Raw genomic sequence first — 25,445 nt, 5'->3', positions numbered from 1 at the left:
TCCTTACCACATTGTACATATGAAGTTTTGGAAGCCCTTCTCGATTGTTTTAATTTATTTTATTTTCTGGCTCTCCAGTTGTTTCATGTCCAGGTTGGGATGTCCAGTAGCACCTTCCATATAATGGAGAATGGAGTCCCACAGGGATTCATGCTGAGTGTGGCCCTTTCCGTGATAGCAATTAATGGGCTTGTAGATGCTTTAGGGCCTATGGTCTCACTGTCCCACTGTCCCTATATGTAGATGTCTTTTGTGTTTGCCACAGTTCTTCAGGAATGTTGCTGAATACCAGCTGCAAGATGTCATCAGGAAAGCGCAGTCCTGGGCTCGCAACTGTGGTTTCCTGTTTTCCACTGCAAAGACATGTAGTATGCACTTCTGCCAGTGTAGAACTGTTCATTCAGATCCAGAACTCTACTTTCATAATGAAATGCCCAGTGTTGTAGAGTTATATAGTTGTTCTGTGACTTTTATTTGTTGCTCGATTGACATGACTACCACATATTAACACCTTAAAAAGAAAGGCCAGTTGAAAGTCAGCACACACCACTGCCCCACTTACATCTCTTGTGATCTAGAATGTTCTACTCTCTTGCACCTAAACAAAGCACTAGTTCTATCCCAACTAGATTACGGGTGTCTTGCTTATGGATCTACAGTCCCTTCGTCTTTACAGCTATTGGACCTAGTTTACCACTGCAGTATCTGGCCGTTCCAGCAGCAGAAATTTGTCTGGAATCTCTTTGCACTGACATCTGTCTTCCTCCTTTGAACCATCTTGGCAGGTTTCTTCACAACACCCCCCTCCCAAAACAACACAGTGTGTACCTCATCCAGAGACATAGCTGAACCTTTTCAACAGAAATGATAGGACTCTCTACTTTTTGGCTTGTTTCTTTCACTTCGTGGTGAATTTCGTACTTCTACAGCCATCTTTATTGATGGCTCACAGGTTGATGATCACATTGCCTTCACACATTCCAGGGGTCGTGAACAACACTCACAACTGTCTGTATATACTGTTTCTACAGCGGAATTAGTAGCCATTATCCAAATGCTTGATTGTATGTGCACTCACTCTTGCAAAAATTTCCTAATCTATGGTGACACTCTAACAGGCCCGCATGCCACAAGCAATGCTCTCCTTGTAATCCACTGATTTTGCCCATACATGATCTTCTTACTCAACTCTACAGTACTGGGAACTTGACTGGATTCTTCTTGACTCCATGTCAAGTAGGAATGCTACTGAGATGGAAATCCTGCAAATGGGGACACTGGGATCTGCCTCGAAGACAGTTTCTGGCGACAAGGAACAAGGAATGGCTCACTGTGACAACTATGAACAAGCTATGCCGTAAAGGAATCCATGGCCACATGGCACTCTTCCCTTCACCCTTCTCAAAGGGAATCTGCTGTCCTGTACCAGCTACATATTGGTCATACCTGGTCGATTTATCGTCACATCCTTGGGCGAGATGATTACCCTGTTGTCATTGTGATACACCTCATGTCAGTGGCTTGTACCCTGTTAGGGTGCTCCAACTTCACTCATTTGTGGGAAACACTTAAGCTTGGCAACTCTGCCTCTACTGTTAAACGATGACATCCAAGCAGCGTCTCTGGTTTTATGTTGTATTTCGAGAAACTGGTTTATACACATACTCACATGAAGTTCATTACCATGGTCTCATCTGCTTTATTCTCATTCTGTGACTTGAACATACAACTAATATTCTACAGTGAATGGGGAACCACTGGAAGAGTGTGGAAGTGGAACTCCCAACATAGTACTGGGTCTGGAGGTCCTCCAGAACCTTCTGGCCAGCGCACCTCCTCCACTCTGTTGCATTTTATTACATTAACCTGTTTTTAACTTTTGGTATTATTTTGCCTTTTTAATTATGAATGAAAACACATGTTTCACTTACTTGAGAATTAACCCTGTATTCTATAGTGATTGGGAGACTGCTGGAGTGTGCAAGTTTATCTCCTGCTATGGAATAGACCAGTTGCAGGGAGGGTCTGGCAATTTCAGATTGGCACACCTTTCTTACCTCATTGCAGTTTCTTACTTTTTGATGTTTTATTTCCTTCCCACTGATTTTACCTCACTCTTTACTTCAGATGATGCACCAAACATCAGATTGGTAGTACATTCTGTTCTTCTACTGGAAACCTGTAGGTTTTGATTCTTAATGGTAAAAAGGGACTAATGACCTCAGTGTTTAGCCCCTAATAAACCTCAAAAAATTCATTTATTCTTGCAGCCATATGGTGTCAAACAACAGGCTTGTGTCTTGACTAGGAAGGACAAATTTCTTCTTACAATCCTCGAATTGTTTACAATCTTTGAGCTTGGTAGTCAGCATTCCTCAAATATACTAAGGCGAACAAGAACATTCACTTTCTAATTTGCTTAAGAAACCAGGGAGATATTCCTGAATTAAGTCTTGAGAGTCAGTACAATTAGTTTTTTCTCTGACAGGTGTTAACATATTTTCCATGTTTATTATTTTATACATCTTGGCATGTTATACAATGCATATGATAAATGTTGGCTCCTTTACAAATTTCATGACACAAATGTGATACATATTTTAAGCTTTTGTGAAATCTCCTGCTTGTTCCCTAAAACTGTCACCACCACAGCTTAATCCACCTGCTGAAATACAGTACTGGCACTATCTGCCCAGCCTTCATCATGTAGGGGCATAGCAGTGTGTGTGTGTGTGTGTGTGTGTGTGTGTGTGTGTGTGACGTTCAGTTTTAGTCCATTTTGATGGAACCGAGGTTCAAGTTATTCTCAAATGTTTTCGGCAGCTGTAGAATTTTTTCAAGTGCCTCATTTCCTGTTAGAACTAATAACATTTTAGAAAGGACTGATTGCTACTCACCTCATAGAGAAGGCACTGAATAGCAGACAAGCACAATGAGAAAGACTGCTAGAATCTTAGGTTTTTGTACACAGCCTGTCTTCCAAAGTAGGCAATACATACACAAACTTATACACACACACACACACACACACACACACAAACACACACACACACACACACACACACACACACACACACACACACACGAACAGCTCACACAAACATGGCTACTGTCTCTGAGCTCTGGGTCCCAGCTATGGCTGCATCTGATTTGAGCTGCAATCTGCTGGGGTGGGTCACAGAAATCAGAGGCAGCATAGGGCAGGATGGGGGAACATGCTGTGCTCCCTGTAAAAGTGTGTAGGGACATTTTTGGGACAGGATAGGGCTGCTAGGTGCAGTGTTGGAAAACTGTTCTGGGGTCAGGGGAGTAGTAGGTATGTTGGTGGGATAGAAAGTAAGAGTGTGTGTGTGTGTGTGTGTGTGTGTGTGTGTGTGTGTAATGGGGGCAGGGAAAGGGATAGGGTTTGGGATACGGATAGGGAGAGGTAGGTGGGAAATAGGGACTAGCATAGGATTAGGTCAGGTTGCTTACGGGAATGAAGGATTTCTTGCAGGGAGTGTTCCCACCTGTACAATTCAGAAAACCAGATGTTGGTAAGAATAATCCAGATAGCGCAGGGAGTGAAGCAGTCATTAAAGTGAAATACATCATCCTGGGCAGGGTATTCAGCAACTGGGTGGCCCAGCTGCCTGTTGGCCACAGTTTGGCAATGGCCATTCATACAGATGGACAGCTTGCTAGTTGTCGTACCCATATACACTCCTGGAAATTGAAATAAGAACACCGTGAATTCATTGTCCCAGGAAGGGGAAACTTTATTGACACATTCCTGGGGTCAGATACATCACATGATCACACTGACAGAACCACAGGCACATAGACACAGGCAACAGAGCATGCACAATGTCGGCACTAGTAGAGTGTATATCCACCTTTCGCAGCAATGCAGGCTGCTATTCTCCCATGGAGACGATCGTAGAGATGCTGGATGGAGTCCTGTGGAACGGCTTGCCATGCCATTTCCACCTGGCGCCTCAGTTGGACCAGCGTTCGTGCTGGACGTGCAGACCGCGTGAGACGACGCTTTATCCAGTCCCAAACATGCTCAATGGGGGACAGATCCGGAGATCTTGCTGGCCAGGGTAGTTGACTTACACCTTCTAGAGCACGTTGGGTGGCACGGGATACATGCGGACGTGCATTGTCCTGTTGGAACAGCAAGTTCCCTTGCTGGTCTAGGAATGGTAGAACGATGGGTTCGATGACGGTTTGGATGTACCGTGCACTATTCAGTGTCCCCTCGACGATCACCAGTGGTGTACGGCCAGTGTAGGAGATCGCTCCCCACACCATGATGCCGGGTGTTGGCCCTGTGTGCCTCGGTCGTATGCAGTCCTGATTGTGGCGCTCACCTGCACGGCGCCAAACACGCATACGACCATCATTGGCACCAAGGCAGAAGCGACTCTCATCGCTGAAGACGACACGTCTCCATTCGTCCCTCCATTCACGCCTGTCGCGACACCACTGGAGGCGGGCTGCACGATGTTGGGGCGTGAGCGGAAGACGGCCTAACGGTGTGTGGGACCGTAGCCCAGCTTCATGGAGACGGTTGCGAATGGTACTCGCCGATACCCCAGGAGCAACAGTGTCCCTAATTTGCTGGGAAGTGGCGGTGCGGTCCCCTACGGCACTGCGTAGGATCCTACGGTCTTGGCATGCATCCGTGCGTCGCTGCGGTCCGGTCCCAGGTCGACGGGCACGTGCACCTTCCGCCGACCACTGGCGACAACATCGATGTACTGTGGAGACCTCACGCCCCACGTGTTGAGCAATTCGACGGTACGTCCACCCGGCCTCCCGCATGCCCACTATACGCCCTCGCTCAAAGTCCGTCAACTGCACATACGGTTCACATCCACGCTGTCGTGGCATGCTACCAGTGTTAAAGACTGTGATGGAGCTCCGTATGCCACGGCAAACTGGCTGACACTGACGGCGGCGGTGCACAAATGCTGCGCAGCTAGCGCCATTCGACGGCCAACACCGCGGTTCCTGGTGTGTCCGCTGTGCCGTGCGTGTGATCATTGCTTGTACAGCCCTCTCGCAGTGTCCGGAGCAAGTATGGTGGGTCTGACACACCGGTGTCAATGTGTTCTTTTTTCCATTTCCAGGAGTGTAGAAAGCAGCAAAGTGGTTGCAGCTTAGTTTGCAGTTCACATGGCTGTTGTCATAGGTGGCTCTGCTTTTGAAACTGTGGTGGAGAATGTAATTCAGTTTCCAGTCCTGGGTGGTACTGAGAGGAATGTTACTGTATTGATGGAATGTTGATGTGTGGAAGGTGATAGGTGACTAGAGAGACAAAGAACAGGAGCTCTGTTTCTGGACAAGGTTGGGTGAGTAATTTTAGTCTGTGAAGCCACAGGGAGATGTTTGACAGATTTGGAGAGGGACTGCTTATCGCTGTAGATGCAGTGACCATTGGTGGTTAGGCTGTGTGGAAGGAATGGGTGGCAGCTGTCGAAGTGGAGGTATGTTGGTGGTTAGTAGGTTTGATGTGAACATAGGTCCTGATGTAGCCACCCTTAAGGTGGATGTAAATAATGAGGATTGTGGCTTGTTGGGTTGAAAAGGACGAGGTAGTGTGAATGGGTAAGAGTGTGTGGAGTGTCAGGAGGAATGGGGATAGCATGCCCACTCCCTTGGTCCAGATCAGGAAGATGTCATCAGTGAATCAGAAGCTGATGAGGGATTTGGGATTCTGGGTCAATACGAAGGATTCCTCTCGAAGGCCAATGAGTAGAGTGGCATAAGGTGGTGCTCTATGTTGTACCATGGAGTTTCTTGTAGATGAAGTAGTTGTAGATGAGGATATAGTTGGTCACAGGGATCAGGAAGGAGGTTGTAGGTCTGGAGTCAGGCTTTATGAAAGGTAATGTTCAGTAGCAGCAAGGCTATGGGCAGTGAGGGTATTAGTGTAGAGGGAGGTAGCATCGACAGTGACATGCAGAGAGCCAGGTGATAAAGAAACAGGAAGTATGGAGAGTTGGTTGATGTCATTTATATTGGAAGTTACGTTACGGATAATAGGCTGAAGGTATTGATAAATGAAAAAGAGACTCTCTCAGAGGAGCCACAATAACTGGCCACAGAGGGTTGTCTTGAGTGGTTGGCTCCATGAACTTTAGGAAGCATATAGAATGTAGGAGCACGGGGATTAATGGGGGTGAGGAGGGAGGTAGACTCAGAGGAGAGGTTCAGGGATGCAACCATGGATTTCATGAGGTACTGGAGATGCTTCTGGATTTCTGGAAGGGGGTCACTGTGGCACAGTTTGTAGGTGGATGTATCTGACAGCCAACAGAGTCCCTCCAACAGGTAATACCTCCTTCCTTCTGCTTGCTTCCTAAAGTCCATAAACCCAACCACCCAGGACACCCCATTGTGGCTGGTTACTCTGCCCCCACTTAGAGAATCTCTGCTGTTGTAGATCAACACCTTCTGCCTATTACCTGCAACCTAACCTTCTACATAAAAGACTCCAACCATTTCCTTCACTGACTCTCCACATTTCCTGTTCTGTTACCACCTGGCTCCCTACTCATCACTGTACATTCTACCTCCCTCTACAGTAACATTCTCACTGCCCATGGCCTTTCTGCTATTGAACACTACCTTTCCCAGCATCTGACTGACTACAAACCTACAAGCTCCTTCCTCATCGCTATGAATAACTCTATTCTCATCCACATTTATTATCACTGTGGTCATTTATGTCCTCATCCACGATTGCTTCTCCTTTGAAGGCATCTCCTACAAACATATCCATGGTAAAGCAATGGGCAGACTACATTGCACCATTCTATACTAGCCTGTTCAGGGGCCTTCTAGAGGAATCCTTCCTAACCACCCAGAATCCACAATCCCTCGCCTGGTGTAGATTCATTAATGACATCTTCATGATCTGGACCGGGGGTAATGAGACTCTTCCACATTCCTCTTAAGCCTCAACACCTTCTTCCCATTTTGCTTCATCTGATCCTCCTTAATCGATTAAGCCACCTTCCCCATTGTTGACATCTGTCTAATTGCTACATCAGTACCTCGGTCAACATTGAACCTATCAACCACCAACAATACCTCCACTTGGACAGCTGCCATCCATTCCATACCAAGAAGTCCCTTCCATACAGCCTAGCCATCTGTGGTTGTCGCATCTGTAGTGACAAGCAATCCCTCTCCAAATATGCCAAGAGTCTCACTAAGGTCTTCATGGACCACAATTACCGTCCCAACCCTGTCCATAGATATATCTTGCATGCTTTGTTTCTCTAGTCACCTAGCACCTCCCACACATCCACTGTCCAGCCACAAAGGAGCACTTGTCTTTTGGCTCAGTACCACTCAGAACTGGTGCAACTGAGTTGCATTCCCTGCATGGGTTTCGACTACCTCCCATTGTGACCTGAAATGAGGAATTCCTCCTCACTGTTGTCCCTGTCCCTCCCACAGTGGTACTCTGTCGCACACCTAACCTACCCAATATCCATGTCCATCTCTGCTTCCAAAGCGTTGCCTCATGGCAGAGACCTAGATGCAAAACCTGCCCCATATGCCTCCCACTATCAACTGCTCCAGTCCTGCAATCCACAGACTAAGCTGAAAGCACTGTGCTACTTTCTCAGTATGCATGACAACCAACAAGATGTCTTTCCACATGAATGACCAGTGCCAAATGATGGCCAAGAAACAGTAGTGTCACTCAGTTGCTGAATGTGCTGCCCAAGACAGTGTGCTTTACTTGAATGACTGATTCACATCCTGTGCCTTTTGGACCCTTGCTACCAACACCAGCTTTTCTGGACTGCATAGGTGGGAACTCCCCCTACAACAAATCCTTTGCTCTCATAACCACTGTGGTCTCACTGTTCATTAGTCCCTTTCCTCCATGTATCTGTTCCTTCACTGCTCCCACTCCAGCACTGCACATGCCTTGTACCCCCTCACACCTCCCTCTGTAGCACAGCATCCAGCATCTAGCAGTCCTGCAGTACCCCACCACATCCCTGTGCACTCCCACAGGCAGTGCATCATCTTCCCTCACTCCCACTCTGCTATTCCTCTCCAAACCCATCCCAACAGATTGCTGCTGTCATCAGATGTATCACAGTCAGTCCCCAGGGTTAACTGAGTCATATGCCTTTGCTATGTCTATAAAAACCATTATCACCCTTTTGTTATACTCCCATTTTTTTCCATCAGTTGACGGATAGAAAATATCAGGTCGATTGTGCTTCTTCCTTTCCTAAACCCATGCTGTTCTTCACCCAGCTCCTATTTCACCTTTTCACTTATTTGATTTAGTAAAATTCTTTCAAAAATCTTGGCTCTGTGACTCATAAGGGTTATTCCTCTGTAGTTTTTACAAAGTCTTTTATTGCCTTTTTTGAAGATGGGAACAATGTCTCCTCTTCTCCCATCGTCAGGTATTGTACTATTTCTCCACACACTTGATAGTACTCTATACAGCCACTGCATTCCCACTGGACCTGCGCTCTTATCATGCCCACTGATACTTCATCAGGTGCTGGGGCTTTGCCCCCAATTATCTTCTTCACAGCTATTTCCATTTCTTCCCATATAATTTGTCCTAATTCTGCTTCCAGCTGCTCTCAGTTTCTCCATTATTTGTTGTTTCCTCGTGTTCCTACTCCTCAGCATTTAACGCTTTCTTTAAATGTTCTTTCCAGAGATCTTTTATATTCCTTGGATCTTCAATCACAGTACCATCCTCTGTTTCCATCATTACTGGTACTTCAGAAGCCTTCCTTTTATTTTTCATCGTTTTATAGAACATTTTCTTATTGCTCTTCACCTCTTCTGCAAGTTTTTTTTTTTTGTAAACTCTTCCCATGCCTTTTTCTTTGCTGTTTCCACTATTTCTTTGCACTTCTTCTTTTTCTCTATACATCTTTTATGATCCTTGTCATTTTTAGTTATCCACCACTTTCTTCATGCTCCATTTTTTTCTTCTAACTGCTTGGATTGTGGTATCATCCCACCGACTTGTCTGTCTTACTTTTTCTTTACCACATGTTCTACCACATACTTTTTGTGGTGCTTTGACTAAAGTGTCTTTTAATAAACTCCATTCTTTTCCTACATCGCAGAAAACTTCTTTTGGAAATTTTTGTGTGATTAATTCTCTATACTTCTCAACACTTTCACTCTCCTTTAGTTTCCAACCCCATATCCTCATCACTTTCCGCTGGTTTCTATTTTTCACACACTGACTCATTTTCCATTGTCCCACCAGTAATCTATGGTCTCCATCTGCACTCACACTTGGAATTACCTTCATATTTGTTACTTTCTCTCCCTATTCCCTATCTACTAGAATATAATCACTTACAACATGACTTCTCTCTTCATAAACCAGCTATTTGCTATTTTCATTCCATTCCTCTGGCACAAATCCAGGAGTCTTTCCCCTTCTTCATTTCTGCCTCCATATCCAAAACATCCCAACACTTGCTCAAATCACTTTCTGTCTTTGCCTACCTGGCATTAAAATCTCTCATCAGTATATAGCACTCTCTATATGTTTCTCTTACTCATTTTCAAAGTCCATCTTCTCTTCTTTGCCACATCCCACTTGAGGTGCATAAATCTGAATAACTTTTAGTGTTTCTTTTTGGAATCTCAGGTTTAAGATTATGATCCTGTCTGATATCTCACAATTTCAATACAGCTTTGTACTTTCTTATTGACCATCATTGCCACACCACTTCTTCCGAACATGCTATTCCCACTCCAGTACAGTTTTCCTCCTCCTCTCAAATTCTTCTCAACCTTTCCCTCCACTTCGTTTTGCTTAATCCCAAAATATCTAACTTTCTCTCTGTTAGTACATCTGTCATTTCTTCCATTTTTCCATTGAGGGTTAATATATTAAGGGTGCCAATATTTAGGTTATTTTTTAGTCCATTTGGTTTCATCTTCTTGTGCGATGAATATCATCATGTCTCCCATCATTCACACCTGTACCTGAAGAAGCAGTGGAGTCAAATCCTGAGTGGTTCGTTCTGAGGCTCGTCTGTGTTTTGAAAGCAATATATGAAGACTTTCCTACTGGCTTGCTAGGCCTAATGCAAGGAAGGATTTTCTGTTGGGGTTGTCTCCCTTCGCCTTTGCAGTTTCTCCTCCACCACAAGGCAGTGGTTCCCTTCTCATTTAATCCTCAGAAAAGAGGGTTGCCTCATCTGCCAGCTACGCCGTTCTGAAGTCTTTCTTCTCCATCATCGCTGCCATTAAAGTCTTCACCCGTAACGCTGGGCATGTGTTCTGTGTTATACCCCACGGGATTGGGTCCCTGCCTGAACTCAGCCATCCTATCACTCCGGCCTACTGAAGTGTGGGATGCCCACCCCCGCGACATGGATGCGCCAGACAGGAATTACCCCAGTGGAGGAATAGGGAAGGGGACCCTACCTCCCTGGAGCTGGGTTAATGATTGTGCATGGTGCCACAATCGAAGGCACTATAACCTATCATAAAGTTAAATTGTTTGATTGCACGTAAAAATGATGTACATCCTGTATTTCTTTCCACATTCCTGAGATCACTCTTCACAGGATCCAAGCAATACTATTCATGTAATGTAAAAATGTAATACAAAAGAGTATTTTAACTGGAAAAAAGTTCTTTGTGCCATAGTAATTATTCATACTATTGCAAACTCAATTACAACAGTGCTTTGAGCAAAAGTAAAGGAAACCAAGAAGAAATTTTGGGAAGAAATTAAAGTTCAGGAAGAAGAAATAAAAACGTTGAGGTTTGCAGATGACTATAATTTTGCCAGATATAGCAAAGGCCTTGGAATAGCTGCTGAAGCGTCTTGAAAAGAGTTTGTAAGAGGAACATCAGCAAATGTAAAACAAGAGTAATGGAATGTAGTTGAATGAAATCAGGCGATGCTGAAGGAACTAGACTGGGAAATGAGAAAGTAAAAATAGTAGATGAAGGTTGCTATTGAAGCTGCAGAATAAGTTCGCTGAAGTGGAGAGGATATAAAATGCAGACTGGCTAAGTGCAATAAGCATTTCTGAAAAAGAGAAATTTTTTAGTGTCTAATTTAAATTCGAACTACGGAAAATCCAGGATGGAATAATGACAATATTATGAAAAGGATAAATTGCTGTTCACCATATAGAGACTCTAAGCCCTTGAGTGTTTTGTAATATAATATGTCTTTTCATCCACCTTGTAACTCGTTTGACAATAATTTTATAAAATTTAAAGCCAAATTGAGTGTTATATACTGCCTATTGTGCTGTGTAGCTGCTTGTATCACAGCAGAAGCAATTTTATGTATTGTTATCACAGAGAGGTTAATGTTTAAGTACAATGAAGACTGTTTTAGCTACACTTGGTATTTTCAGGCATTGCATCAAGAGTGTGTTGTTCATATTTTAATGGGAGAAGAAAATGCTAAACAGCTGCCAACAATTGTACATTTAATGAAACGACTGGGAGCTACAGTCTCCCCTGACCTTGAGGCAGTTTCCACAGTAAGTATCTTCAGAATTTTGTTTTTCAGTTTTCAGTAAGCCAGAAGAAAAAATGTAAAAAATTCTTTTACAGTTATTATATTGAACATTGTAAATGACAAGATTACAAGTACTACTACTTTTAATATCTACAGTAAAAACCAAAAAACCAATTTCTTGCAACTTCCCCCCCCCCCCCCCCCCCCCCCCCCCCCCACCCACCCTTCTGTTGCACTGGATCAAATAACACTTGTCGGTAATGTGCTGGGCCATTACTTGAGTGTGTTATATTTTTCATTTTTTAAAATCAGTTTGAAACTTAATAGTCAGATGGTGCAAAATATCTCTAATAGTATGTGGTGTGTACACCATAACACTGCAGTTTTCAGAAACATTTTACCATGGATTGTCAGCTTAGAGAGCCTGCAGGTGAACACAGAGAAATTTAATGGTAAATGAGAGTTTTTACTCTATATACATTGTAACAAAAGGAAAATTAAATTGAGAAAATGATTATGTTATGTGATAGGGTTGCTGGCCAACATTTACTGTCTGTAGGCAAAATATTTGCTGTTGATAAATACGAAAGGAAAAGTATGTGAGTCTTTACTACAGGTGGGTTTCTAATCCTGGGGTCTGAGTAACTTGCCCTTATATTGTAACCTTCCACAATCTATATTCCTCTCCTCCCTGAGAAAGGCATCAAAAGCCCATAAAGCTAAGCTATTGTCATGTTTTGAACATTCGTCAACCAATTCTCCTCTCCTCTCCCTCTCCCTCTCCCTCTCCCTCTCCCTCTCCCTCTCCCTCTCCCTCTCCCTCTCCCTCTCCCTCTCCCTCTCCCTCTCCCTCTCCCTCTCCCTCTCCCTCTCCCTCTCCCTCTTCGAGGAAGGCATTAATAACCCCAAAAGCTAAACTAGTGATGTGTACTTTTACTTTTATACATGTCTATTGGCAATACTAATCATTTCTCCTCCAAAGTTGAGTATGCCATCAAATTGGTAGTTGCTGAATCTCTCCTCAGGTAAGAGCATATGTGTGTTAATTTATCATTTTTGCTGCATATAATTCCAACACCTTTTTCCAGTCTATACTAAAGAAGAAAGATGAAGAAAAAGTGGACATGCCATTATGTTACAATATAAAAGCTTTTGGTGCATGTTGGGACAGATCACAGTGCCTATATAGACATGTGATTATTCCAGAAGAAGATGTTGTTGGGAATCTCCCTGTGTATGTACTCTATTTTGTAAACTTTGAGAACTTATAAGCAGTTCTTTTCTTTCTTTGTTCATCATTTTCTCATGTTACTTATGTTCCACAGCAATGGTAAAGTCAAATTCAAAGTACTTCATGTGCATGATGTGACACACTTTTCTGTCAGACTTCTGGAACATTTTGATCTAAGTGGAAAGAAGAATATTTTACATAGTGAATATGTAAAGATTGAGATGTGCCTGAGTGCTTTTTTCCTCAATGAGAACAACAGGTAAGTCTGTCAGAACATATTTAGTACAACTATCTCCAGAAATCTTACATGTTAGAACTGGAAATATAATTGTATTGTATTGCAATGAATGTGGTGAACTTGTTTTCGCCAGTACGGTAGAAATCTGTTTCCTTTATAAAGTAAAAGAAAGTGTTTCAGATGGAGCTTTTCACGTGCTAAAATATAATTATAATAAATATAGTGAAAAAATGTTAATGGATATTTAACACTGTTAAAGAGATGAACCATGGACCTTGCTGTTGGTGGGGAGGCTTGCGTGCCTCAGCGATACAGATAGCCGTACCGTAGGTGCAACCACAACGGAGCGGTATCTGTTGAGAGGCCAGACAAATGTGTGGTTCCTGAAGAGGGGCAGCAGCCTTTTCAGTAGTTGCAAGGGCAACAGTCTGGATGATTGACTGATCTGGCCTTGTAACACTAACCAAGACGGCCTTGCTGTGCTGGTACTGCGAATGGCTGAAAGCATTACTGCCGTAATTTTTCCCGAGGGCATGCAGCTTTACTGTATGGTTAAATGATGATGGCGTCCTCTTGGGTAAAATATTCCGGAGGTAAAATAGTCCCCCATTCGGGGACTATTCAGGAGGACGTCGTTATCAGGAGAAAGAAAACTGGCGTTCTACGGATCGGAGCGTGGAATGTCAGATCCCTTAATCGGGCAGGTAGGTTAGAAAATTTAAAAAGGGAAATGGATGGTTAAAGCTAGATATAGTTAGAGTTAGTGAAGTTCGGTGGCAGGAGGAACAAGACTTCTGGTCAGGTGACTACAGGGTTATAAACACAAAATCAAATAGGGGTAATGCAGGAGTAGGTTTAATAATGAATAGGAATGCGGGTAAGCTACTACAAACAGCATAATGAACGCATTATTGTGGCAAAGATAGATACGAAGCCCACGCCTACTACAGTAGTTCAAGTTTATATGCCAACTAGCTCTGCAGATGACGAAGAAATTGAAGAAATGTATGATGAAATAAAAGAAATTTTTCAGATAGTGAAGGGTGACGAAAATTTAATACTCATGGGTGACTGGAATTCGGTAGTAGGAAAAGGGAGAGAAGGAAATGTAGTAGGTGAATATGGATTGGGGCTAAGAAATGAAACAGGAAGCCGTCTGGTAGAATTTTGCACAGAGCATAAGTTAATCATAGCTAACACTTGGTTCAAGAATCATGAAAGAAGGTTGTATACTTGGAAGAATCCTGGAGATACTAAAAGGTATCAGATAGATTATATAATGGTAAGACAGAGATTTAGGAACCAGGTTTTAAATTGTAAGACATTTCCAGGAGCAGATGTGGACTCTGACCACAATCTATTGGTTATGATCTGTAGATTAAAACTGAAGAAACTGCAAAAAGGTGGGAATTTAAGGCGATGGGACCTGGATAAACTGACTAAACCAGAGGTTGTACAGAGTTTCAGGGGAGCATAAGGGAACAACTGACAGGAATGGGGGAAAGAAATACAGTAGAAGAAGAATGGGTGGCTCTGAGAGATGAAGTAGTGAAGGCAGCAGAGGATCAAGTAGGTAAAAAGACAAGGGCTAGTAGAAATCCTTGGGTAACAGAAGAAATATTGAATTTAATTGATGAAAGGAGAAAATATGAAAATTCAGTAAATGAAGCAGGCAAAAAGGAATACAAACGTCTCAAAAATGAGATCGACAGGAAGTACAAAATTGCTAAGCAGGGATGGCTAGAGGACAAATGTAAGGATGTAGAAGCGAGTATCACTAGGGGTAAGATAGATACTGCCTACAGGAAAATTAAACAGACCTTTGGAGATAAGAGAACCACTTGCATGAACATCAAGAGCTCAGATGGAAACCCAGATCTAAGCAAAGAAGGGAAAGCAGAAAGGCGGAAGGAGTATATAGAGGGTCTATACAAGGGTGATGTACTTGAGGACAATATTATGGAAATGGAAGAGGATGTAGATGAAGATGAAATGGGAGATATGATACTGCGTGAAGAGTTTGACAGAGCACTGAAAGACCTGAGTCGAAACAAGGCCCCGGAATAGACAACATTCCATTAGAACTACTGACGGCCTTGGGAGAGCCAGTCCTGACAAAACTCTACCATCTGGTGACTATATGTATGAAACAGGCGAAATACTCTCAGACTTCAAGAAGAATATAATAATTCCAATCCCAAAGAAAGCAGGTGTTGACAGATGTGAAAATTACCGAACTATCAGTTTAATAAGCACAGCTGCAAAATACTAACGCGAATTCTTTACAGACGAATGGAAAAACTAGTAGAAGCCGACCTCGGGGAAGATCAGTTTGGATTCCGTAGAAATGTTGGAACACGTGAGGCAATACTGACCCTACGACTTATCTTAGAAGCTAGATTAAGGAAGGGCAAACCTATGTTTCTAGCATTTGTAGACTTAGAGAAAGCTTTTGACAATGTTGACTGCAATACTCTCTTTCAAATTCTGAAGGTGGCAGGGGTAAAATACAGGGAGCGAAAGGCTATTTACAATTTGTACAGGAACCAGATGGCAGTTATAAGAGTCGAGGGACATGAAAGGCAACTGCCAAAGTGGAGGACAAGCTGACAGTCCACACGAATGGCCACCCAGTTGCTGGACATGCTGCCCATAACAACATGCTTCCCTTCAATGATAGATTCACAGCCTGCGTCATCAAAGTCCTTCCTACAAACATAAGCTTTTCTGAATTGTGCATATAACCTACATTTCTCAGAATCACCACCAGAGGTCAGTGCTAGTGCAACAAGTTGTTCACGTAATATTCATTGGACTGTTGCGTTTACACATGTGCCACATCAGTGCTCTTTGAAAAGAGCTGTGGCGGTGACGTGGCTCTGTTGTTGTCCCACATAGTGATTTGCGAAGATGGAAAAAATCAAGATTCGAGCAGTGATTAAGTACTTCATAAAGAAAGGTATGAAAGCAAAGGACATTCATGCCGATTTCCAGAATGCAGTAGAGGACTCTGGTCCTTCATATTCAACTGTTTCCAAGTGGACAAATAAATTTAAATTTGGTCGGGAGAGCTTAGATGATGATCTGTACAGTGGTCAGTGAAGATGTGTCACTACTCCAGAAATCATTGCAAAAGTGCACAAAATGGTCATGGAGGATCGCCAAGTGAAAGTGCATTAAATTCCTTTCCAGATGTCATCTGAAGGGGTATATCACATTTTAACTGAAGAATTAGAAATGAAAAAATTATCTGCAAGATGGATACCAAAACTCTTGACGCTGGATCAAAAACGCATGAGACGGACATATCGGAACAATGTTTGTCCCATTTTAGGAGAAACGAACAAGATTTTTTGTGCAGGTTTGTGACCACAGATGAAACTTGGGTGCACTACTATATCCCAGAGACATAAAACAGTCAAAGCATTGGAAACATGCTGATTCTCTGCCACCAAAGAAAGCAAAGACAATTCCTTCAGTGGGAAAGATCATGGCATCAGTGTTCTGGGATGCGAAGGGGATTCTATTTGTGGATTATCTTCCCATTGGGCAAACAATTACTGGAGAATACTATGCTAACCTCCTGGATAAATTGCAACAAAAGGTACATGAAAAAAAGGCCAGGTTTAGCAAGAAAGAAAGCCATCTTCCATCAAGGCATTGCGTGCCCACACACATGTGCCATTGCCATGGCAAAATTACACGAACTAAGGTAACACTTGCCTTATTCACCTGATATGGCTCTGTCCGACTTCCATCTCTTCCCAAAATTGAAAATTTTTCTTGGTGGACAAAGATTCACTTTAAACGAAGAATTGATAGCTGGAGTTAACAACTATTTTGCAGGCCTGGGGAAACTCATTTTTGAGATGGGATCAAGGCACTGAAACACCATTGGACCAAGTGCATTAATGAACAACGAGACAACATTGAAAAACAAAGAAAAGTTTCAGTGATGTAAGTGCTTTTTACCTATTCCGTTCTAAGAACTTTTCAAACCACACTTGTTAACAAAGGAAAAAGAGGACTTTTACATATGAGTACTGTTTTTTCAAAACTCACTTTCTACAAAAATGGACAAAATGAGTATTTTGTGGAATGTGCTATGAGAGATAGCCATCTTTCTTTTTCAGAAAACAGTTTTTTCAAAACCCACTTACTTCCGTGATTAGGAGCTATCAAGTGCCCCAAAACTTGGTTTCTGCCACAAGACTGCTTTAGCAGAACTTGTTTTCTGAAGCTAATTTTTCTAGGTTGAATAGCCTTTCGATTTCTATAAAACCATTTTCATTGTGCAGGTTGGTAACATTTACAGAAGTAACAATAGGCCTCGTAATACTTGCTTTCTGTCCATTTATTGTCAGTTGCAAAAACAGCAACAAAGATGTGGTATGTAACAATGTTATGAAAAGAAGAATGGTCGCTACTCATCATGTAGCGGAGAGTTTCAGTTAGTGACGACAAAAAGAATGTCACAAAAATAAGTTTTGGCTAACAAGGCCATTGTCAAACATAGACAACACACACACACACACACACACACACTCACAAGATTCTTGGAAAAGTCAATTTTCACAAGTATTAACCAATACTTTCCAATACAGGGGCACAGCTATATACCTCCTGATCAGGCATTCGGGAATGTGGGAAAAAAATACAGAAAGAAAGAAGAAATGACATCATCTAAGAAGTATCATAACATCCTCAGAAACAGTGGTGATGTCAAAGCAGTGGAAGATGACTGCAATGTGTATGATCTCAAACAGAAGTTTAGCAGTATTTTAAAGTCCAAATTGCCTTTCTGTATTTCCAAAACCTAAGTTGCTCAGTACAAAAAAGTTGTGATTTCAATGTTGAGACTTCCATTAGATATATATATTGTAGGGAGTCAACTGCAGTGGAGATCCTCAAGAAAGGACAGAAAAAAACTAAAGCAATGAATCATTTCAGTAAAGAAAAGAGTCAGGATGTGGCAAAGTTGAAGTAGTTCATTGAAATACCCAATGGAACCACAGAGTTCTGTGCTGTTGATAGTGCAGATATAAGTGATGTGACGGAAAATGTAGATGTTTGGGGAATTGAGTGAGACAATGGACTATAAACATGTTCTTGGGTTGACTTAAAATTTTTAAATCTTTGTCTTATTGTAATTACTGCATTCTACATCAGTAATACTTTTAAAAAAGTTACATGTAATATACTTGTTTATTGTGTTTCTCTGGTAAATGAATGACCAAAAAAAAGTTGTTCATCAAAATGTTATGTAGAAAGCAAACTTTAAATTTTTCATCGTCTTTTTTAAATATATGTATGCAGATTGTTCTTTTGATTCATGGGTATATCAATTGCTGTTTAGAAATTAATACATTACATGTGAAGTTTACAAAAATTTGCTTCTACCCACATATCCCTAAAACAAGTCTTTTGTGTTTCCAGAAAAATTACAGTTTTGCAGGAAGTGAATTTTGAAAAAGGAGACTTCATACATTAAGGCAGATCACAAGTTCAAAAAAATTGAAGCAAGTAGATTTTGCAGTGAGCGTATCTCATAGAAATGTGTGCTAATGAATTAATATTGAAAATAGTTCACTTGTAATTTTATATAGATCCCCATTGGGAATTTTGAACTGTTTATGATGAATATGGATTCCCTATTATGCTATCTGTCACACAACAGCAAGCAGTTAATAGCCTGTTTTAATTACAGAGTAGATTTTTCAAAGGATTCTGATAGGAAACAAACTCTGGAAACCTTATTTGGATCTCGGTAATTAACTTTCCAACACAAGTGGATAAAGCCAGTAGGACTCTAATTGATAATATTTCCTTTGATGAAGCCCAAAGCAAGAAAATAACTGTATATCAAGTAGCAAACACACTCTCTGATCGTGATAAACAGTTAGTTAGGATAAATAAGATAGTGCTTTGCAGTATAGATACTTCTTAGTGGAAATCTGTTAGAGTAATTAATAATTCCAGACAAACGTTTTTAAGAACAGTTTACAGGAGGTGATGTGGGATGAAATGTATAATGAACCAGATGCTGATGTAAAATGTAATCTGTTCCATGACAAATTAATATCATCATTTGAAAATAGTTTTCTGCATAAGCTAATCACACAGGGCAAGAAGTAGACATGTAAAAAACCATGGCTCACTAAGAGCATTAAAGTATCTAGTAAAAGAAAAAGGGAAATGTATCATTTGGCGAGAACAAGTAAAAATCTAGCATTAATAGCACACTACAGAAACTACTTGAAAGGAATATACTCAAAGGAATATGTTGAACAAGTGACTTACCACAACTTAAAATTCAATCTAGTGGGTAAGAAAATTATATATCCACTAAAAAATGGCTCGTCTTGATTTGATGGTGTTTCCAACAGAATGCCAAAGTCTTGTTCCCAATTAATAAGCACTGTCTTTCCTGAAATAACTACTGCACCACTAAGAAAAGTCATTTAAAAAATCAAGGAACCTGCACATTATGTCAGAAATTAATATTCTGACAATAGAGTTTAGGACTATATGGTAAAATGAGAAACAGGACAACAAGGCACAGAACAAGATAATGTCACTACTGATTTAAATGAAAGGGCTGTAAGTGATCTGTTACAGATAGCAGATATGTTTAATAATCATTTCTTGAATATAGAAGAAAACATGGGGACTAATAGTTCAAGAGAAAAATCAAAGGAGGATCTTGAACAAATGACTTATTGTTACTTAAAATTCAATCTAATGTAGATCTCACCCACTTCTCCTTCTAAAATTAAGGAAATTATACATCCTTTCAAAAATAGCTCATCTTGATTTCATGCAGTTTCCAACAGAGTACTGAAGTTTTGTTCCCATTTAATAAGCACTGTCCTTGCTGAAATATGTAATGCATCACTACTAGTCGAGCTCATTGTAAAGATCTGCTCAAAATACTGGGGATTTTAATTGCTCCAAGTGAATACATTTACCAGTCAGTTATACACATCAAAATAACATTGGTAATTACTGCAGAAACAGCTCTGTCTATGACCATACAACAAGAGATGGACTCAACTTACATTTACCAACAAAAAAAAAGCATAAAACTCGAAACAGCATTTTCTACTAAGGAATAAAACTGTACAATAAATTACCAAAAGAGATTAAAGAAATTGTAAAAATACACTTATTTAAAAAGGCAGCTAAAAAGGACCTGTTGTGCAATACATTTTATACATTATTATTATTATTATTATTATAAGGCATCCATCATTCCACATAACACCTTCACTCTATGCTTTTTCCTTCTTTTTTTCCTTTCTAGAAATACTTACCCCAAGTTATGCATAGCACAATACTAACACCTCTTTCTCACTCATTATGGAGGGATGCTGACTCAGTTTTTCAGGATAGCAAATGGGAAGTTGCAGTACAGAAAATGGCCCAGAGATCACCAGTATGTGTGTGTGTGTGTGTGTGTGTGTGTGTGTGTGTGTGTGTGTGTGTGTGTGTGTAGTGAAGTGTGCAGTGACTGATAGTGAGATATGAGTGAATGGTGTGGCATTACATTATTTTAATAATTTATTTGCAAAAAAAGTATTGTATACCAGGAGTAAATCTAATGATTATGTCTAACTAGAAGTCTGTAAATATACTTGTATACGAATTAGCTTATTTTAAATTGATCTAAACTTGTAAATACTTTGACATGTCCTATATTTTTGTAAAAAGAGATCTATGAATGAATAAAGCTACTAATACTACTACTAACTCGGGCCATTATCCACAGAGATTGAAATATGCCATTGTTAAACCCCTGTATAAGAAACATGATGGGAGAGAGATTTACAACTAATTACCTATTTTGCCACTGATATCACTTTCCAAAATTCTAAGGCATCTGACAGTGTGTGTCCCAACAGTTTCCTGAATAAATTGAGATTTTATGGAATTAATGGTATAGTCAACCAGTGGATAATGTCGTATATAATTAAAAGAATACACAAATTTACACTTAATAATCCAACCACTGTAAGCAGGGGAGATTCTTGTGACAGGGAGAAACCACTTATGGGATTTCATAAGGCTTCACTGTTGTTTGTCGTGTCTGCGAATGACCCTCCGCCTAATTTACAATAAGCAGAATTAGTCCCTTTTTGTGGGCGGCACTAGTATTGTAGTCAGTCCAAACATACATACAGCTACAGAAGTAAAGGTAACTAAATTTCTTTGAAGTAAAATTGAATGGTTTTCTGCGAGCAGTCTCACTCTGTTTCAAAAAGACACAACATATTCAGTTCTACACATCTGGAGCTACTACACAAGTGATAAATGTAACACATGATGAGGAAATAATAGCTAGGGTGAAAAAAATCAAAAATGTTATTTGTTTATATTGATTAGAATGCCAACTGGAAAAAAATACATTTTGGAACTCCCAAAAGAGCTAAGTTCAGCCAAATTTGCACCTTGATCATTGCAAATCTTGGTGAGAGACATATTAGCAAGTTGTCATGCTCTGCTCATTTTCATTCTTTAATATAGTGTGGAATAATATTGTGAGAAAACTCATCTTTAAGAAAGTCTTTGTTACTCAAAAACTTTCTGTAAGAATAACATGTGGTGGTCAGTATTTTGACTATGCCTCACAGTATATTTATTCTCTCATCATGTGTTAATAATTCACTGCAGTTCAAAGCGAACAGTGATTTCCATAACTACAATACTAGAAGAAAAAATTACATTCATTACTCCACATTACAGTAAGGTGCACAATACTGCCAGCAAAATTTTTTATCACTTACCCAATGGTACAAAAACTGTGACACACAGCAAATTTAAATTTGGAACTCAACTGAAAATGTTTTGCGTTGCCAACTCCTATTCTGTAGAATTTCTACTTTGTAATGTGTAAAATATGGTGTATAAGAATGTCTTACAACTGCATTAAAAAAAGTAATGGTCAGCATGCAGCTGTATTTATATATGGGTGTCTGTTGTGAATGCAAAATGATTTATTCTACATCATTACGAATAATCGTATGAATGATCCGTAGAGCGTGAAACTAACTAATTAATTAACTATTAGCAATATTATGAAAAGATTAGATTGCTACTCACCATACGATGGAGAAGATGAGTCACAGACAGGCACAACAAAAAGACTACTTAACAAATAAGCTTTTGGCCAAGAAGCTCTCTTTTAAAATAGACAACATACTAACACAGATGTTTACACAAACATTGCTTGCACACATGACCACTGTCTCCCGCTGCTGGGATCGGGCTGCACGCAACTGTCCGTGAGGGGAGAAGCAGTCTGGGTAGTGGGAGGAAGGAAGAGGCTGGGGCTGTTAGGGGTAAGGAAAGCAGGGTATGAGTGAGTGACAGTAAAGTGTTCTTTGGGGGAGCATACAAGGACAAGGTGGAGAGAGGGTAGGGCAGCTAAGTGCAGTTGGGATGTTAGATGTTCGGCAAAGGTGGGCAGTGACGGGGGGGGGGGGGGGGGGGGGGGGGTGAGGATTGAGGCCAGGAGGGTTACAGAAACATAGGATATATTGCAGGGAGAGTTCCCATCTGCACAATTCAGAAAAACGGATGTTGATAGGAAGCATCCAGATGACACAGGCTATGAAGCAGTCATTAAAATGAAGAAAGTTGTGTTGGGCAGCATGCTCAGCATCTGGTTGGTCCAGCTGTTTCTTGGCCACAATTTGTTGGTGGCCATTCATGCGGACAGACAGCTTGTTGGTTGTCAAGCCCACTTATAATGAAGCACAGTGGTTGCAGCATAGCTTGTAGTTCACATGACTGGTTTCACATGTAGCCCTGCCCTTGACAGGATGGGAAAAATGAATGGGAAAGAAGGTGCTGAGGTTCTGGAGGAATGTGGATAGAGTGTCCTCGCCCTCAGTCCAGGTAATGAAGGTGTCATCAGTGAATCTCTAACAGGTGAGGGGTTTGGGATTCTGGGTGGTTAGGAAGGATTCCTCTAAATGTCCTATGAATAGATCGACAAAGGATGGTGCCATGTGGGTGCCTTAGCCATACCCCAGATTTGTTTATAGTTGATGCCTTCAAAGGAGAAGTAACTGTGGGTGAGGATGTGGTTGGTCATGTTAACCAGGAAGCAGGTTGTTGGTTTGGAATCCATCAGGCACTGGGAAAGGCAGTGTTCAATAGGGGCTAGGCCATGGGCATTAGGGATGTTAGTGTATAGGGAGGTGGCATCAATAGTGATGAACATGGCACCTTGTGGTAAATGGAGAGGAACTGTGGAGAGCTGGGGGAGGAAGTGGTTGATATTATTTATGTAGGAGGGTAGGTTGCAGGTAATAGACTGAACAGCCAAGGGGAAGAGGTTATGGTTTTGGCCTAAGGATTTGAAGAGACACTAAAGATCCTGCTGGATCGTTAGGATGAGGTCACCGTGGCAGAGGTTGTAGGTTGACAAATCTGACAACAGTGGTGGAGCCTTTGTTAGCCATACAGTGAGCAGCATCTACCCTTTTCGTTTTATTGCCATTATTTCATTCTGGATTTTCCATTGTTTGATTTTAACTAACTACTAATTCCTCTCTCTCTCTCTCTCTCTCTCTCTCTCTCTCTCTCTCTCTCTCTCTCTCTCTTTTACAGACAGCACAATAAACCATCAAAATGTTTAATGAAAACTACCTAATCACCTGTGTACTGTGACAGTCACAAGTATTACATTCCAATATTGACTCGCAACACATGCTTCTGTGTCCTGGTATATAATGAATTTACTTTGTTTTTGTATTTATATTCCTCTGAACATTTTTCCAGAAACATGGAAATACTTGCCATTGTTAAACTCCTTTATAAGAAAGATGATTGGAGAGATGTAATAACTACCAACTTGTATTGCCATTGACATCATTTTCCAAAATTTTTGAGAAGTCTGTGTGTTATAGAATAGTACTCCACCTGAGCAACAACAATATCTTGAGTAAATCACAGCTTGTGTTTCAAAAGTATTGCTCAACTGAGAATGCTATGTACACATTCACTCACCAAGTTTTACAAGCACTAAATAACAAAATAGCAACACTGATATTTTTGTGACCTATCTAAGGTATTTGACTGTGTGGATCACAATATTCTCCTGGATAAACTGAGGCTTTATGGAGTTGATGATGAAGCCAAGCAATGGACAATGTCATTTGTAACTAAAAGAATGCACTAAGTCATACTTAATAATTCAGCCAGTGCAATCAGGAGAGATTCTTTTAATTGGGGAGAGATAATTTATGGGAGTCCACAACACTCAGTCTCAACTCCACTGTTTCCCATATACAGGGTGTTACAAAAAGGTACGGCCAAACTTTCAGGAAACATTCCTCACACACAAAGAAAGAAAATATGTTATGTGGACATGTGTCCGGAAATGCTTACTTTCCATGTCAGAGCTCATTTTATTACTTCTCTTCAAATCACATTAATCATGGAATGGAAACACACAGCAACAGAACGTGCCAGCGTGACTTCAAACACTTTGTTACAAGAAATGTTCAAAATGTCCTCCGTTAGCGAGGATACATGCATCCACCCTCCATCGCATGGAATCCCTGATGAGCTGATGCAGCCCTGGAGAATGGCGTATTGTATCACAGCCGTCCACAATACGACCACGAACAGTCTCTGCATTTGGTACCGGGGTTGCGTAGACAAGAGCTTTCAAATGCCCCCGTAAATAAAAGTCAAGAGGGTTGAGGTCAGGAGAGCGTGGAGGCTATGGAATTGGTCCGCCTCTACCAATCCATTGGTCACTGAATCTGTTGTTGAGAAGCATACAAACACTTCAACTGAAATGTGCAGGAGCTCCATCGTGCATGAACCACATGTTGTGTCGTACTTGTAAAGGCACATGAAATCATGATAACGTGCTCCATTGAGTGTAGGTGGAAGAACATGGGGCCCAATCAAGACATCACCAACAATGCCTGCCCAAACGTTCACAGAAAATCTGTGTTGATGACGTGATTGCACAATTGCGTGCGGATTCTCGTCAGCCCACACATGTTGATCGTGAAAATTTACAATTTGATCACGTTGGAATGAAGCCTCATCCGTAAAGAGAACATTTACACTGAAATGAGGGTTGACACATTATTGGATGAACCATTCGCGGAAGTGTACCCGTGGAGGCCAATCAACTGCTGATAGTGCCTGCACACGCTGTACATGGTACGGAAACAACTGGTTCTCCTGTAGCACTCTCCATACAGTGATGTGGTCAACGTTGCCTTGTACAGCAGCAACTTCTCTGACACTGACATTAGGTTTATTGTCAACTGCACGAAGAACTGCCTCGTCCATTGCAGGTGTCCTCGTCGATCTAGGTCTTCCCCAGTCGCGAGTCATAGGCTGGAATGTTCCATGCTCCCTAAGTCGCCGATCAATTGCTTCGAATGTCTTCCTGTCGGGACACCTTCGTTCTGGAAATCTGTCTCGATACAAACGTACCGCACCACGGCTATTGCCCC

General features: G+C 41.3%; 1 protein-coding gene across 1 annotated transcript in view; it reads left to right on the top strand.

Moving 5' to 3' along the window:
* Positions 1–25,445, top strand: part of LOC124776894 (putative ATP-dependent RNA helicase TDRD12) — a 451,178-nt gene that overhangs the window by 284,673 nt on the left and 141,060 nt on the right. The window contains exons 14-16 of the mRNA XM_047252081.1: positions 11,385–11,513; positions 12,580–12,725; positions 12,817–12,981. Coding sequence (XP_047108037.1) covers positions 11,385–11,513; positions 12,580–12,725; positions 12,817–12,981 — 440 coding nt within the window. The remainder of the gene's footprint in view (positions 1–11,384; positions 11,514–12,579; positions 12,726–12,816; positions 12,982–25,445) is intronic.

This window comes from Schistocerca piceifrons, chromosome 2 (assembly GCF_021461385.2).
Source record: "Schistocerca piceifrons isolate TAMUIC-IGC-003096 chromosome 2, iqSchPice1.1, whole genome shotgun sequence".
Taxonomy (NCBI): Eukaryota; Metazoa; Arthropoda; class Insecta; order Orthoptera; family Acrididae; genus Schistocerca; species Schistocerca piceifrons.
Note: the sequence above shows the minus strand (reverse complement) of the source record. Positions and strands in the feature narration are given on the sequence as shown.